At 43.2% G+C, this 14,832-nt stretch overlaps 1 protein-coding gene across 4 annotated transcripts in view; it reads left to right on the top strand.

The window, feature by feature from the left end:
- Positions 1 to 14,832, top strand: part of tarbp1 (TAR (HIV-1) RNA binding protein 1) — a 170,546-nt gene that overhangs the window by 1,329 nt on the left and 154,385 nt on the right. For all 4 annotated transcript variants that reach the window (XR_013499614.1, XM_078229496.1, XM_078229497.1 and 1 more), the window contains exons 2-6: positions 3,251 to 3,348; positions 5,610 to 5,679; positions 10,330 to 10,478; positions 11,327 to 11,379; positions 11,468 to 11,565. Coding sequence is in view for 3 of the 4 variants with exons in the window: in XM_078229496.1 (XP_078085622.1) it covers positions 3,251 to 3,348; positions 5,610 to 5,679; positions 10,330 to 10,478; positions 11,327 to 11,379; positions 11,468 to 11,565 (468 nt within the window). In the remaining variant the exon portion in view is untranslated. The remainder of the gene's footprint in view (positions 1 to 3,250; positions 3,349 to 5,609; positions 5,680 to 10,329; positions 10,479 to 11,326; positions 11,380 to 11,467; positions 11,566 to 14,832) is intronic.

The raw sequence follows: 14,832 nt of genomic DNA, 5'->3' as shown, positions 1-14,832 counted from the left end.
CTTCAATATTAATGTGTTAATGTAAGCCTACTTGTGACTTATAAATAAACTTTAAAAACTATTTATCCCCTTTTTTCAAACTCTGAAATGATTTGAAGTGATATCCATTACTGATGACAGTGGTTATATTTTATTCATCATAAGTACGATTTGACATGCTATGGCTGAGCAGTGGTAGCAAACCACAATGTGGAGATGCCGGCGTTGGACTGGGGTAAACACAGTAAGAAGTTTAACAACACCAGGTTAAAGTCCAACAGGTTTATTTGGTAGCAAAAGCCACACAAGCTTTCGGAGCTCTAAGCCCCTTCTTCAGGTAGAAGAAGAAGGGGCTTAGAGCTCCGAAAGCTTGTGTGGCTTTTGCTACCAAATAAACCTGTTGGACTTTAACCTGGTGTTGTTAAACTTCTTACTGAGCAAACCACAAATCAGTGGTATCAAACTGTTAGGCCCTCGATAGAAGCGTGATCTCGACGTAACTGATCCCGGTCATGCCCCAGGTACCAGTGCCACATGTTAAAGGCTCTAGAATTCCTGTGCTCAGGAATCTCTGCTTTCTGCAGCAAAGCCTATGGAGGCCGATTTAATCCAATCATTATCTTGCTAATGTTTGGAGGTCCATCTATGTGCACTCAAACCTGGGAAAACTCTAAAGAACTCTTGTCTTCCCACACCTATCAATCCTGAATATTCCAATGCGAGTGGCTGCCCAAAATAGAGACAACGTGATGGTCCTGGCAGCAAGTTATTATGGTTTTTAAAAATTTGATTTATTATTCTCTCGTATTGGGATACGGTGAAAAGTATTGTTTCTTGTGCGCTATACAAAATGTGCTGTTCATAGAGTACACGGGAGTAGGAAAGGATAGGGTGCAGAATATAATGTTAATCATAGATCGCTAGGAAAGATAGCAGAGAAAGAGCAGCTTAATATGAGTAGATCCATTCAAAAGTCTGATGGCAACAGGGAAGAAGCTGTTCTCGAGTCGGTTGCTATGTGTTCTCAGACTTCTGTATCTTTTTTCCTGACGGAAGAAGGTGGAAGAGAGTATGGCGGAGTGCGTGGTGTCCTTGATTATGCTGGCTGCTTTTCCGACTCAGCGGGAAGTGTAGACAGAGTCAATGGATGGGAGGCTGGTTTGCATGATGGATTGGGCTACATTCACAACTCTTTGTAGTTTCTTGCGGTCTTGGGCAGAGCAGGAGCCAGACCAAGCTGTGATACAACCAGAAAGGATGCTTTCTATGGTGCATCTGTGAAAATGGGTGAGAGTCGTAGCTGACATGCCAAATTTCCTTAGCCTCCTGAGAAAATCTCAGTTCTAACTCTCATCTGGGCTTCTGAGATCTGACACAGTTGTTTCTCTCCCTGTCCCCACACTGCAAGTTGTCGGTTTACACTCTTTGCTTGATTTCTGCTGGTTTAGATTTTTTACAGTTTCCTTTTCCAAACTTTCCGTGTCGAAAACACTTGGGCAATTAAGGCTGAAACCGCAGTTAGAACGTCAAGTCGCCTCTTAGCTGCCTTTAATGATTGTGCATCGCTAGCAGGAATAAAATAGTTCCATATAAGCTCCAAGTACAAAAAAGGAAATTAGAGGATATGTTGGATGTAGTTTATGAAGATTTTGCAAACATTTGATAACATTTTGCATAAGGACTTTTGTTGAGAAAATTGAAGCCTATGGTCAGAAGGCAAAAGCGGATGTGCCGATAGACAGTTTAAAAAAAAAACTGACGAGAATGTCCTAGTGTTGGGACTTATTTTTGTGTGTACAGAGTCATTGTATGATCTTTATTTTGGAAACAAAGGTTAAATATCAAAGTTTGTGGGTAGCAAAGTGGGAAGGGTAACAAAATGCCAAGAAGACTGAAAAACAGAAGTAAGCTGGCTAGGAGAATGGGGAAATAAGTGACATGCACTGTTTAATATGGGGAATGAGAGCAATTGCAATTGTCAACAAGAATAAAATCTAGAGTTATGACTCAAATACCACATTTCTCAATGTGTTGGAATAAAAATGGCAAGAGAGAGTACAGGAATGAGATAGAGAATCTGGTGAACTGGTGCGGCAACAATAATCTCTCCCTCAATGTCAACAAAACAAAGGAGATTGTCATCGACTTCAGGAAGCGTAAAGGAGAACATGCCCCGTCTACATCAATGGGGACGAAGTAGAAAGGGTCGAGAGCTTCAAGATCACCAGCAACCTGCCCTGGTCCCCCCATGCCGACACTATAGTTAAGAAAGCCCACCAACACCTCTACTTTCTCAGAAGACTAAGGAAACTTGGCATGTCAGCTACGACTCTCACTAGCTTTTACAGATGCACCATAGAAAGCATTCTTTCTGGTTGTATCACAGCTTGGTATGGCTCCTGCTCTGCCCAAGACCGCAAGGAACTACAAACGGTCATGAATGTAGCCCAATCCATCACGCAAACCAGCCTCCCATCCATTGACTATGTCTACACTTCCCGCTGCCCGGGCAAAGCAGCCAGCACAATTAGGGATGCCACGCACACCGGACATTCTCTCTTCCACCTTCTTCCTTCGGTGAAAAAGAATACAAAAGTCTCTGAGGCCACGTACCAACCGACTCAAGAACAGCTTCTTCCCTGCTGCCATCAGACTTTTGAATGGACCTACTTTGCATTAAGTTGATCTTTCTCTACACCCTAGCTATGACTGTAACACTACATTCTACACTCTCCCCTTTCCTTCTCTATGAATGGTATGCTTTGTCTGTCTAGCGCGCAAGAAACAATACTTTTCACTGTCTTTTGATACATGTGACAATAATAAATCAAATCAAAAAGGATGCAGATTGACACAAATTGCTAAAAGTGAGTCTTGAGGCAACACAAAGTTAAGGCGGGTTAGGTTTGAGGATTTATATCGAGAAGGGATGAGCACAAAAGTAAAGATATCAAGATAATTATGTCTGAAGTGATAGTTACACCAGGCCTTTGCTATTCTACATGATTCTGAGCTCCTTGCCCCAAGGTAGTTAGAATGGCCCCATATGCATGCAATGAATATTGAGTAAAGCTCAGAGCGCCTAAAGCTGTGTGTTCTTAAAATGTGATGATTGAGGCAGGATTTCATAGACACTCAAAATGATGAGAATAAACAAGCATAAATTATTGGGACATAAATTGAAGAGGTCACAATGTAGATACACGATGAATGAAAAGGAAGTAGAAATAAACTGGATATCCCAATCTAATTTGATTTCTTTTTATTTTAGACACGTGCCTTTTCTGGTGGTCGGGTGAAAAAAGCAAACAGCTTGTACAGTTATGGGAAAATTATATTTTAATAATGGAGATACTGGAAGAAAATCAAGTGAGTAGTTCCTGTCTAGTTTATGGAGACCTGTCCCTTTGAAAACTGCCACATCTGTATCATGGGTATAGTGTCCCATTCCCAAGCATCACCCTGAGCTAATAAAATGGAGTTGACTGTTAACAGGAAACTTTAGGATTCTATGTGTGACATTTGTGTTTCAGACTGCTCTCATGAATGAATCTTAGCTTTTGAGAGTATATTCACTCTGTCTGATGTCTAAGTACCAGATACCCACGAAGCTAAGGGGAACTCAGAAGTCATATGGATAAACCATTAAAGATGCATAAACACCTTCAGCCCCTTTTTGACAATGATATACTAGTATCATAGAATTCCTACAGCGCAGAAGTCCATCGAGTCTGCACCGACCACAATCCCACCCAGTCCCTATAACCCTATAGATTTATCCGACTAATCCCCCTGACACTAAGGGGCAATTTAGCACAGCCAATCCACCTAACCTGAACACCTTTGGACTGTGGGAGGAAACTGAGCACCCGGAGGAAACCCACGCAGACACGGGGAGAATGTGCAAACTCCACACACTGACCCAAGCTGGGAATTGAACCCGGGTCCCTGGCGCTGTGAAGCAGCAATGCCACCGTGCCGCCCCATGATTATAGCTAGATTTTGGACTTTTAGTTACTATGGTAGGCTACAGGAGTTGGGCAATTTTCAGTAGAAAACTTACAAGTTTAGTGGAAATATGATCAAGGTTTGAAAAATGATGAAGGAATTAGTTACTGGTTCATCTAATCCAATTGCACATTACTTTGAATATCAAGTCATTACTCTCCAAGAAGATTGCCAAGGCACGTGGCAAGTATGAATTCTTCATTCTGCCTACTTTACAGTTCTTCAAAAAGAAACTGGACAAGTTCCTAAACAAAGAGTTCATTTCCCTATATATTGGATAAATTGTGGATTATTTGGGAAGGTTGATGGGGTACTGTGTCTCTGGAGCTTTTGCTGAATTGTGTTTTTGAGTTGGAGAAAAAATTCCCAATTTTTCCGTCTGTTTTTTTTTTGAAACTCTCCCATGAGATTGGGAAATGAGAGTATGTATGAGTGACTGGTGAGCCTCATAGTCCCATTTCTGGATGAGGTGGGCTTGATAGCCCAGATGTTGTTTCTTTGTGTTTATGTATAGGCATCATGACTGAGTTGAAGAATAAGCTAAATTTTTAGACAACATGCTTCAGTGGTCATGATTTTTAGGAATAGCTGCATACTGTTACGATGATGGAGAAAAAGCCCTGGAATTATAAACTGAAATAAAAAAGCATGAGTTTTATATTTCAAAAATGGACACAACCTCCAGTCACTGACAGGAATGGCTGCAGGGTGTTTCTCTAAGGAAAAGTGACATCATAGTGATTCTATGATCCCTCCCTGTGCTTCTTGACAAGGTATTTGTAAAACCATCCAAAGACTGGTTACCTTCTCCAGTAAAGACAAAGGAACATAATAGCTATCTCATCCAAAGAGCCGTGGTATAATCGCCTAGATGAGCCTCGTGTAGGCCGGGCCTCCATTTGGAATACACACAGGAGGAGGTTGAAAGCCTGCTTGCTACCAGCCTGCGGGTACATGTTCTGTCTGTCTTGGTTGTGTGTGTGCTGTGAGAAAAGTAGCTGAGAGTTTGCCCCACTGAAAGAAATACAATAGCTGAGGCAGGGCCCCTACAAAATAAATCAGATTTTGCAGGAACATCTGAAACTCTCACTGTCTGACTGTGAAAGTCAATCAGCCAGCAGAAATCAGCTATTGGAATCAACCTTTATTGTCCGCAACACATCATCATCTATTCCTTGCAATTTGAGGACTGTTTCGAATGACAACATTTACTTACTATTGGGCTTGATTCTTCTAATATGGATGAATGTGGATGCATGTGTTTTACTGTTTCTCTTCACCTTTCAATAGTTAATAAACTTTACCTTAGCTTTAGAAAGTCCGGTTCATTTGGCTCCTTTTTAAACATAACTGTTGGGTCTGGAAAAGGTATTCAAGGGAAAGGAAACCCTGTTAGATTAAACCTTTTTTGTTGCTACCAGCAGAAGGGTGGGTTGTATAAAGACATGGAGCCAGTCATCCCTCCTCAGCTGGGCTTGTACAATCTTTAGGGTGTCCCAGCCGGATGATGACAAATCAAGGGGTCTCGCCCAGATCACCAATTTTTGGGGGGCCTCATGTGGGGCTGGTCTTAACAATACGTGAGGCAGGTGGAACTTAATCCTTTTGGTTTTGTATTTTAGGTTCATGTCATAAGGCCAATTTTGCCACGGCTCAAGAGTTTAATGGATGCCACTGTTTACAATGACCAAGGTAATAATTATGACACGTTTTGTTTCCTCACTGCATTATTTACCAATATCTTTACCTAGTCCTCTGATGCAGAACACAAGATGCCGTTCACTTGCTTTGGAAGATTGGTTTCTCAGCCCTTAATGCTCTGAGGTTACAGTGCACACATAACACCATTCATAATTTATCAGATAATTAAGCGGTCTGTGCCCACATCCAGCAAAACTGGGGCAACATTTGTGCATTCAGACATGGGCTGATAAGTGGCAAGTAGCACTTTGCCCCACAGGCGCCAAGTGATGAATACCTCCAAGAAGAATCCAACAGCCTCCCCTTGATGTGCGATGGGATTACCATCGCTGCATCCCCCACTACAAAACATCCCTGGGGTCACGGTTGACCAGAAACGTATCTGGACCAGCCATGCCAGTATTGAGACGGTAAGAAGTCTCACAACACCAGGTTAAAGTCCAACAGGTTTATTTGGTAGCAAATACCATAAGCTTTCGGAGCACTGCACCAAAAATTGGTGATCTGGGCGAGACCCCTTGATTCGTCATCATCCAGCTGGGACACCCTAAAGATTGTACAAACCCAGCTGAGGAGGGATGACTGGCTCCATGTCTTTATACAACCCACCCTTCTGCTGGTAGCAACAATATGACGAAGGAGCAGTGCTCCGAAAGCTTATGGTATTTGCTACCAAATAAACCTGTTGGACTTTAACCTGGTGTTGTGAGACTTCTTACCGTGTTCACCCCAGTCCAACGCCGGCATCTCCACATCAGTATTGAGACAACAAGGGCAAATCAGAGGCTCAGAATTCTGTGGGGAGTGATTCACTTCTTGACTCCCCAAAGCCTTTCCACAATCTATAAGGCACAAGTCAGGAATGTGATGCAATATTCTTCACTTGCCTGGATGATGCAGCCCCAACAATACTCGAAGCTCAACACCAGAGCAAAGTAATCTCTCTGATTGGCACCCCTTCCACCATCTTAAACATGCACTGCCCATGCACAATGTCAGCAGTGTGCATCAGGTACAATGTGCACTGCGGCAACTCGCCAAAGCTCTTTTGACAGCACCACCCAAACCCATGACCTCTACCACCGAGAAAGACAAGTGGCAGCAGATGCATGGAAACACCACCACTTGCAAGTTCTGTCCCAAGTCTCTCGCCTTGGAAATATATTGCTGCTCCTTCATTGTTGCTGGGTCAAAATCCTCCACTCCTCGCAGCACCGAGAGAACTTTCACCACCTGGACATAAGAAATAGACGCAGGAGTGGCGACCAGGCCCTTCAGGCCTGTCCTGCCATTCAATATGATCATGGCTGATCTATGCCGGCCTCAACTCGTTTTCTGTGCCATTTCTCCAAGGCCCTCTTTTCTTCGATCTATCAAATACTTATCAACCTCCTCTTGAAATATTTTTAACGATCCAGCCTCCACTCCCCTTTGGGACAGAGAATTCCAGAGATTCAGCTCCCTCTGCAAGAAGAAATTTCTACACCCCTCAGTTTTAAATGACCGGCCCTTTACCTTGTAGCTGTGTCCCCTTGTTTGAGACTCTCCCATTAGTGAAAACATCTCACAATCTACCCTATCAAACCCCCTCAGGACCTTATATGTTTGCCATCAATACACTAATAATCTAGTTGTGTAGCAAAAGGGGCAATTTGCTGATGGTTTATGGTTCCTGTGTGCGTGCATATTCACATCCCTTTATAAAAATACTTTATTGTTCAGAGCTGTTGTGCCTAATGTCCTGATTCAGAACCCTCAACGATGTGGCACAGTGGTTAGCACTGCTGCCTCACGGCTCCAGGGACCCGGGTTGATTTCCCGGCTTGGGTCACTGTCAGTGTGGAGTTTGCATGTTCTCCCCGTGTCTGCATGGGTTTCCTCCAGGAGCTCCGGTTTCCTCCCACAGTCTGAAAGACGTGCTGGTTAGGTGCATTGGCCATGCTAAATTCTCCCGAACAGGCGCTGGAATGTGGCGACTAGCAGATTTTCACAGTAACTTAATTGCAGTGTTAATAATGTAAGCCTACTTGTGACACTAATAAATAAACTTTACTGACTATTGTTATGGCTCATTAGTTTGAACATTGAGTTGTGTTGGTGTTTTATGTGTCAGCATTGTGACCAACTACAACTGTTACTCTATTCAATTCCTGAGATGATCCTTTGAAGGAAAAATGGGGTAGTGGTTTGGCTGTTTTCTCTTCAACTAACACGATTAGCTTGGAGGTGTCAACTTTCTAAGAATGCACTTAATTATAAAAAATGGGGTCATCTTTCACACATGATGACTCAACTGTGTCACTTATGGATCAGAAGGAGGCTATTTGGCCCAATGTGTCCATGCTGCCTCCCCACAGAGCAAATAACCTGTCCCACTCCTCTGCACTCGAATCATCCACCTCTGTCAGGTTGCTTGTCCGGTATTCTGTGCCAGCCTGAGCTACAGAATCCTCCAGTTAAACAATGGAATGACCAACGCTATCATATTTGGCTGCTGCACACACTTCATACTTTTGCTGCAAATTACATCCCTTCACCCCACTACTGTCATAAGTGGATCTTAACGTTTTTGCAACCTCTGTGGGCCCTATTTAACCCAAATCCACTTCTGTCTCTATTTCAGCCCATTTGTTACTAAAACACTCATCCACCTCTACACCCAACTGTTTAAATACTTTTCTTACCGGCCTGCCACCCTCCATTCTCTTGACTTGAACTTCATTCTAAACTCTGCTGCTGTTTCCTATCCTGTATATAGTACTGCTCAACCATCGCCTCACTCAGCATCATTGAGGTTTGGAGCCCCAGCCCTTAAATTTAAAATTCTTTTGAGTTTTAGTACTCGCACCTATTCTTTTTCAGTCCCAGCACCTCTTCCCCACCTACAACCACATCCTCTTTCCCCACCTGACCTTTGTTCCTTTGATTTTTGGATCCTTCTACACCGTACCCTCTCTTTGTCACACCATTGGAGATTGTGCCTCAATTTTGTAGGCTTCATATTGGTATTTCCCTTCTTTAATCCATCCATATCTCCACTCACCTCCTTAGTTAAGGCCCTTTTTAACCCTGCTTTGGTTGGGCATCTGTTTTTGACTGATTAACACATCCATGAAGTGCTTTGGGATGCTTCTCGATGTTAAAGTGTCTATATAAGTGCAAATTATTGTTCTTCTGTTGAAAACAAAGTCTGCAGAGGGAAAACTGGCTGCAGTACTTCTAACTTTACAAGTGACTACACTTCAAAACTGCAAAACTCATTTACATTCAGGCAACATATCTAAACTTTTAAGCTCTTTGAGACCTCCTGTCCCTGTGTTGTTTATTCCTATATAGATAACAAACAGTTCCTACCTGCTGCAAGTGCTAATCTGTACTCTGGTCTTTAGAACCAAAATTTTAAAAGATCAATCACTTTATTTGCAATTTACCAAGTTTATTACAAAGAGAAACAGGCATTTCTTCTGTATCTAATAAGCGAAATTTCAGTTGAACATTTTTATCTTGTCTAATTTGTTTATTTTCTTTGCTATATTTTAAATCACACGAGGCAGGAAGGGTAGGTATGAATATCAGAACAGTCCAGCTGAGGTTGTGTAAATCAAGAAGATAACAGAAGAATATTTGAGCTAAAGAATGTCTGGTTCGATTGTAGAGCTTCCAATTTAGAACAAACTCTTAAATTGTTGAACGGATTACACTGTCATCCAACTTTTCCAAATTCTTTCCCAGGCTTCTGTCCTCCAAAAGGAACACCCTTCAGTCCTTTAATCATTAATGTTTCATTATTCACTAGTACATAAAACTGTCTGAACTGGCTTTCCTAACCTCTGATTGTGTGGAAATCACTACTTTATATGTATTGGGATGGAAAGGGGTACGGAAGAGAAAAACGTTTAATCAAATTAAAAATACCATATATTTGAAGGTATTTGCGTTATTCCTATATAGAGGGGGTCAATTAGCTCAGTTGGTTGGAGAGCTGATTAGTGATGCGGAGTGACATCAATAGCAACGGTTCAATTCCCGTACCGGCTGAGGTTATTCATGAAGGCCCCGCCTTCTCAACCTTGCCCCTTGCATGAGGTGTGGTGACCCTCGGGTTAAATCACCAGATACTCAAAGGGGATAGCAGACTATGGCGACTTTATCTTACTTTTATATAGATGATATAGGGGATTGAGTTACATTAGATTCTGAATGTGTAATGGTTTTATTTTGGGGAATAGATAAGTGGAAAAAAAAGCGGAGATTGAAGTTGGGTTGGCACAGTGGGTTGGGTTGGCACTGCTGCCTCACAGTGCTGGGGACCCGGGTTCGATTCCCGGCTTGGGTCACTGTCTGTGCGGAGTTTGCACATTCTTCCCGTGTCTGCGTGGATTTCCTCCGGGTGCTCCGGTTTCCTCCCAAACTCCAAAGATATGCAGGTTAGGTTGATTGGCCATGCTAAATTGACCCTAGTGTCAGGGGATTAGCAGGGTAAATATGTGGGGCTATGGGGTTAGGGGCTGGGTGGGGCTAGGGGCTGGGTGGGATTATGGTTGGTGCAGACTCGATGGGCTAAAAGGCCTCCTGCACTGTTGGGATTCTATGATCTATAATCTATGAAGTTGGTTACTGAATATTTTATATATTACCTAGGTCATGCACTTTTCCACACATCTTGGCTCCTTTGTGCTTATAAACGAATGTTCGAAAGTGAAAACAAAACTGCAATGAAAGAAGGCCTGTTCCAGTTTCTGGATCTTGGTGTCATGAAATATCCTTTCAGAACTCAGGAACTGTGTGAGGTAAGTTTCTGAAATTGGCTTCGTTTGATAAGCGACAGCTTGTTGACAGCAGGCTCCTGGTTTGCTGACAACAGAAATAAACAAAGATCATATCTTTGGTCATGATGCAGGTTTCCGGGTGTTGTTGCTTCAATCAAGGTTTTTGATTTGGGTCAACATCGGGTAATGCTGGCATCCTGTTTCAGAGAATGCATGTCCTGCGATTGGAGCTTTCCATGTGCAGCATTCAAGAATGCTGTTTAGTGTGTGTTATGTGGCATAGGAAAGGTGTCATGTGATAACTTTGAAGCTGCTTTAATTTACTAATATTCTTTATAATTTATAATTACATGAAGGATATTTTTACTTGAATGCAGACAATCCTATATTCCTATTAAAGTTCTCGAATTGCGTATCTTTTAATCCTTTCTACCTAATCCTTTCTCTGCTCAGCACGGTGGCACAGTGGTTAGTACTGCTGCCTCACAGCGCCAGGGACCTGGGTTCAATTCCCGGCTTGGGTTACTATCTGTGCGGAGTCTGCACGTTCTCCCCGTGTCTGTGTGGGTTTCCTCCGGGTGCTCCGGTTTCCTCCCACAGTCCGAAAGACGTGCTGGTTAGGTGCATTGGCCATGCTAAATTCTCCCTCAGTGTACCCGAACAGGCGCCGGAGTGTGGCGACTCGGAAATTTTCACAGTAACTTCATTGCAGTGTTAATGTAACCCAACTTGTGACACTAATAAATAAACTAAACTGATTTTCTCCTACTTCCATCTTTTGGCCCCATTTTTTTCATAATCCTGCTTTTCTTCTTTCAAATCAAACAATTTAAGGTTCAAACTAAATTAAGTATTTTTTTAATTTTAAGTTTATCTGTGGACCAGTGATGGATGTTCTTTCTGAAAGTACATTTTACAGCAGGTAAGTACTTTAATGCCTTAATTTGCTGGTTATTTATGTCATGTGATCTTTATCTGTTTTGATATGTAACTGCATTTCTACTTTTCAGATCTCCCGATCAAGTGATTGGCAGCTGTCCAGTTCTCGCTGAGAAGTTGCAGACATTTTTTGTTGATTTTGTCGAAAATGTGCCTGAAGAATTCAAAGGTAGGTTCTTGTGATTTGTACAATATAGTGTGTAAAAGGTAGTCTTGACTGAGTTGTAACAAATTACTTCTCTGTTGAATAAAATAGTCAAAGCTTTATTGATTATAACCACTGGTTTTTGTATCCTTGTTCTAACATGGAAGGTAACTTGGACTTTATATAGTACCGGTTAAGAATTTTTCAGCATTTAGTTGCATGAATCCCATCTGTTGGAGTCATTTAAATGGTGACCTGGAGTAATGGACTTCAGAACCAAAATAATCTACAGCATCCTGTAGCTAAAGTAAACAACTAAACAGATATCTAAATCTGCTAAAATAACTTCATTCAACAGCCTGGACTGTTGTACAGGAGTTGCACAACTGTTGTCATGCATTGGTCCATATCCAAATGCAAGACAGAAAATTCTACAGCAGCTGTTTATGGAAGAGCTATGCGTCTGGACCCCATTGGCATTAGGGCAGTTGCTGTCGATGTGTTGCATAGGCAAACAAAGACCATCTTGCAGTGAAGTGATGACTGTAACCATGCTAATGGTGTAATTTAGATAATGACCAGTGACTGGTGACCACAAACCTTAACCCAAAATCTATCCCAGTTATTAGTTTTTCATGCTTTCTCATGCCCTCCCTTGGTTGATGCTGGAGTGAGACTTTACAGATGCTGTCCGGGGAAGGCTAACTATAGCCGGATTAGGCAGGAATTGGTGGATGTTGATTGGGAGAGGATGTTCGAGGGTAAGTCCGCGTCTGGCATGTGGGAGTCTTTTAAGGAACTATTGATAAGGCTGCAGGATAGGCATGTGCCTGTAAAAAGGAAAGATAGGAAAGGTAGGATTCGAGAGCCGTGGATAACCAGGGAAATTGAGGATCTGATTAAAATGAAAAGGGAGGCGTACGTTAAGTCCAGGCAACTGAAAACAGATGGACCTCTGGAGGAATACAGAGAGAGTAGGAAAGAACTCAAACGGGGAGTTAGAAGGGCAAAAAGAGGTCACGAGATGTTCTTGGCAGGCAGGATTAAGGAGAATCCTAAGGCATTCTATTCATACGTTAGGAACAAAAGAGTTGTCAGGGAGAAAATCGGACCTCTCAGGGACAAAGGAGGGGAATTATGCTTAGAACCCAAGGGAATAGGGGAGAACCTAAATGAATACTTTGCATCGGTATTCACGAAGGAGAGGGGCGTGTTAACCGGGAGTGTCTCGGAGGGAGGTGTTGACCCGTTAGAGAAAATCTCCATTACAAGAGAGGAAGTGTTAGGTTTTTTAGGGAACATTAAAACTGACAAAGCCCCAGGGCCTGATGGCATCTATCCTCGACTGCTCAGGGAGACGAGAGATGAAATTGCTGGGCCTCTGACGGAAATCTTTGTCGCTTCTTTGGACACGGGTGAGGCCCCTGAGGATTGGAGGATAGCGAATGTGGTCCCGTTGTTTAAGAAGGGTAGCAGGGATAACCCAGGAAATTATAGGCCGGTGAGCTTGACGTCCGTGGTAGGGAAGTTGTTGGAGAGGATTCTTAGAGACAGGATGTATGTGCATTTAGAACGGAACAATCTCATTAGTGACAGACAGCGTGGTTTTGTAAGAGGGAGGTCGTGCCTTACAAATTTGGTGGAGTTTTTTGAGGAAGTGACAAAAACGGTTGATGAAGGAAGGGCCGTGGATGTCGTCTATATGGATTTCAGTAAGGCATTTGACAAAGTCCCACATGGCAGGTTGGTTAAGAAGGTCAAGGCTCATGGGATACAAGGAGAAGTGGCTAGATGGGTGGAGAACTGGCTTGGCCATAGGAGACAGAGGGTAGTGGTCGAAGGGTCTTTTTCCGGCTGGAGGTCTGTCACCAGTGGTGCTCCGAAAGCTTGTGTGGCTTTTGCTACCAAATGAACCTGTTGGACTTTAACCTGGTGTTGTTAAACTTCTTACCAGTGGTGTTCCGCAGGGCTCTGTACTGGGACCTCTGCTATTTGTGATATATATAAATGATTTGGAAGAAGGTGTAACTGGTGTAATCAGCAAGTTTGCGGATGACACGAAGATGGCTGGACTTGCGGATAGTGAAGAGCATTGTCGGGCAATACAGCAGGATATAGATAGGCTGGAAAATTGGGCGGAGAGGTGGCAGATGGAGTTTAATCCGGATAAATGCGAAGTGATGCATTTTGGAAGAAATAATGTAGGGAGGAGTTATACAATAAATGGCAGAGTCATCAGGAGTATAGAAACACAGAGGGACCTAGGTGTGCAAGTCCACAAATCCTTGAAGGTGGCAACGCAGGTGGAGAAGGTGGTGAAGAAGGCATATGGTATGCTTGCCTTTATAGGACGGGGTATAGAGTATAAAAGCTGGAGTCTGATGATGCAGCTGTATAGAACGCTGGTTAGGCCACATTTGGAGTACTGCGTCCAGTTCTGGTCACCGCACTACCAGAAGGACGTGGAGGCATTGGAGAGAGTGCAGAGAAGGTTTACCAGGATGTTGCCTGGTATGGAGGGTCTTAGCTATGAGGAGAGATTGGGTAGACTGGGGTTGTTCTCCTTGGAAAGACGGAGAATGAGGGGAGATCTAATAGAGGTGTACAAGATTATGAAGGGTATAGATAAGGTGAACAGTGGGAAGCTTTTTCCCAGGTTGGAGGTGACGATCACGAGGGGTCACGGGCTCAAGGTGAGAGGGGCGAAGTATAACTCAGATATCAGAGGGACGTTTTTTACACAGAGGGTGGTGGGGGCCTGGAATGCGCTGCCGAGTAGGGTGGTGGAGGCAGGCACGCTGACATCGTTTAAGACTTACCTGGATAGTCACATGAGCAGCCTGGGAATGGAGGGATACAAACGATTGGTCTAGTTGGACCAAGGAGCGGCACAGGCTTGGGAGGGCCGAAGGGCCTGTTTCCTGTGCTGTACTGTTCTTTGTTCTTTGTTCTTGTTCTTTATGTTGTTAGCAGCCAGGTGGGCAGGTGTTTTTTTTCACCATGGGAAGCATGACAGCTGAACTCTAATCCTGTCTTCACCTGATATCCATGAACAAGTCACCAGGCAATGATCAGGAATGGAATCCCGCACTGGCTTTTATTTGTTTCATTCTCTCCTTGCCACTGCCCTGTCATCTCTCTCCTTCTGCCGTCTCAGCTGAGATCCAACATTAGCACAAATTGAGGATCAAACCTTTGATTTTCCTGCCCTCTGAACATTTATCTGATCGACCATTCCAGGGAGCTGTTTTATACAATTCATCAATTTAATTTGGAAAATCATCAGTTTGA

This window comes from Mustelus asterias, chromosome 15 (assembly GCF_964213995.1).
Source record: "Mustelus asterias chromosome 15, sMusAst1.hap1.1, whole genome shotgun sequence".
NCBI classification, from domain to species: Eukaryota; Metazoa; Chordata; class Chondrichthyes; order Carcharhiniformes; family Triakidae; genus Mustelus; species Mustelus asterias.
This window is presented reverse-complemented; position numbering and strand designations above follow the sequence as displayed.